A 2,204-nucleotide genomic window follows, 5' to 3' on the forward strand; every position below is an offset into this window, starting at 1 on the left:
TTGGAAACATTACTTGTTTGACTTTAAAAAAAGGGTAAAAAATGAATTTACAATATACATAAAAGGTATATAAACTTGAAAATATAACTCTAGCCACGAGAAATCTATAACTCAAAATCAAGACAGCCTGATTTAGACTACAAAAAAGTTCATCTAGTTGTTGCTGGAAAGTTTAACTGTGATCTAGTACTTACCGCCATGCGAGGCATGAATCTTCCATAACAGCTCACATTACGCCGGATCCTTGCTCGTAGTTTACGCTCCAGTACCGGATCAAAACCATCATACAAGCGCCATTGCTCTTCTATTTCCTGCCTGGTGCTTGTTATGACTATTTCAGAAGAATCAAGGGATAATTCTTCAGCTTCTATCCTACGCATAATCTTGTAAGTTGAGTTTATTTCATCCCTTGATAGTCGGCCTTGTTTTAAAAGCTGTTCCAACTTATCTCGACCGAGCGAGTGGCCGGTAAAAAGCATTGGAACATTTAAAGCACCAGATAGAAGAGCAGTAGAGTCACCAGCATCTGCATAATGCCCATGGATAGCAACCGGCCAGACAGCATGGCCACTACCAATTTGCTCCCCAAGAGATTTGGACATCTGTATAATGTGGTTAAGTGCTCCATCAACAAATTCCGGAATGTAAGGCCAGAGATTTTCTTTTGGAATGTATTTATCTCTTGGACCAAAGGGAATACGGATGATATAAGAACCACTGCTCTCTCCCATCTCATCTTCTAAATCATTGTTGTTTCTTGGAGACAACATTTCCGTTGGCTCCCCATAACTGCTATCCACATCGGGTGCGGACACTTGTCTAGTCAGTAAATCAACCCGGTAAACTCCTGGCATCGATCCCAAGGCCCTCGCTAGTTCCACGACATATTTAACCTGCTCAGCAGAGATAGACCAAAACAAAGAAGGTAGAATTCAAGTTTCGCGCATCAAATTTAGAGAGTGCAGAACAATACAAGTAGCAATCAAAACAGAGCAGATTCTAAAAGTATTACTTGACCACCGGTATCAGAATCACGTCCCAACTCCATATTCTCTCCTCGAATCAACCCGTGAATGCTGCATTGCATTTGTACTGGTTGTTAAAATCAAATGATAACCACAGAATGTTTCAGTTCTTTATTCGTTTAAATCCATCCACCCTGAATCTCTGAATCAAATGAGTTACACCACGCTATTTGATTTGACGGAGGTATCTTATTCAATACAAACTCAAGAAGAAACTCGTAAAAAGAAAGCATAGAAGCGAGGACAACCTTATGAGTACAATGTAGAGCTTCTTTCCCTTCTGAGAGTTGGCCCAGGCCTCCATGGCATCGGCGGAGCTGATCCTAGGCAACCTAGCCTTGTTGGATTCGCCGCCGTGAGTGGAGATGTCGCTGACCGGATCTCCCTTCTCGCCTTCAGACAAGTCCTCAGACATATCAGCAGTGGCTTCCCTGCGGCCTCTCTCGCGCTCGAGGCGGCGCTTGTTGACTCTCTGCGCAGTCTCACTCTCCAGCTGAACCGAATCAAAGCAGTCAATCAAAGAGAATAACAGAATTGAGTATAATTGAAGAGAATAGAATAGAAGCGAATCGAACCTGCTTCTTCTGGCGAGCGAGGTTCCAAATCCTCCAGCACATGTTCTCCAATCTGGTGTTGCGCTCCTGAGGGCTCCTGGTAGAAGAAGCCTAGAAGCGAAGATAGAAACACAATGAATTGAATTGAATGGAATGGAATAATGGATCGATGATAGGAGAGAATAGCATACCCGAACCCAGGAGCGGTAGAGATCGGTCTCGTCGAAGCCGATAACCTCCTCAACGAAGTAGCGAGTTGGACTAAACCTGCCTCTCTCACGGAGGAGGAGGGAGGACTTGGCATCTTCGAGACCGGGGCCAACGTCCAGTATGGCCTCTAGGTAACTGTTTAACCAATCATTCCCCGCCATCTCTTTTTCTCGCTGCTGCTACTCCTACTTGATGATGAAGCAGAAGCAGAAGCAGATGCTGTATTATTGAAGAAGACGAAGAAGAAGGAGCGAATATTCGAGGAGAGAAGTGTGGAGATGGAAGAGAGAGAGAGGAACACTGAACTGTGATTGCGGGCGTTGAGCTCTTTAAGCGGTTAAAGTTATTTTTCTTTTTTCCTTTATTTTATTTTATTCTTTTTATTCGGATTTCGATTTCGGTCCGCACAAGTCCA

The 2,204-nt window shown here is 43.7% G+C and overlaps 1 protein-coding gene across 1 annotated transcript in view; it reads right to left on the reverse strand.

Moving 5' to 3' along the window:
- Positions 1-2,117, reverse strand: part of LOC107640447 (probable sucrose-phosphate synthase) — a 5,765-nt gene extending 3,648 nt beyond the window's left edge. Inside the window, exons 1-5 of the mRNA XM_016343971.2 lie at positions 1,771-2,117; positions 1,601-1,690; positions 1,274-1,518; positions 1,013-1,076; positions 195-893 (exon numbers count right to left, since the gene is read on the reverse strand). Of these exons, the coding sequence (XP_016199457.1) occupies positions 195-893; positions 1,013-1,076; positions 1,274-1,518; positions 1,601-1,690; positions 1,771-1,950 (1,278 nt within the window). The 5' untranslated portion in view covers positions 1,951-2,117. The remainder of the gene's footprint in view (positions 1-194; positions 894-1,012; positions 1,077-1,273; positions 1,519-1,600; positions 1,691-1,770) is intronic.

This window comes from Arachis ipaensis, chromosome B01 (genome assembly GCF_000816755.2).
Source record: "Arachis ipaensis cultivar K30076 chromosome B01, Araip1.1, whole genome shotgun sequence".
NCBI classification, from domain to species: domain Eukaryota; kingdom Viridiplantae; phylum Streptophyta; class Magnoliopsida; order Fabales; family Fabaceae; genus Arachis; species Arachis ipaensis.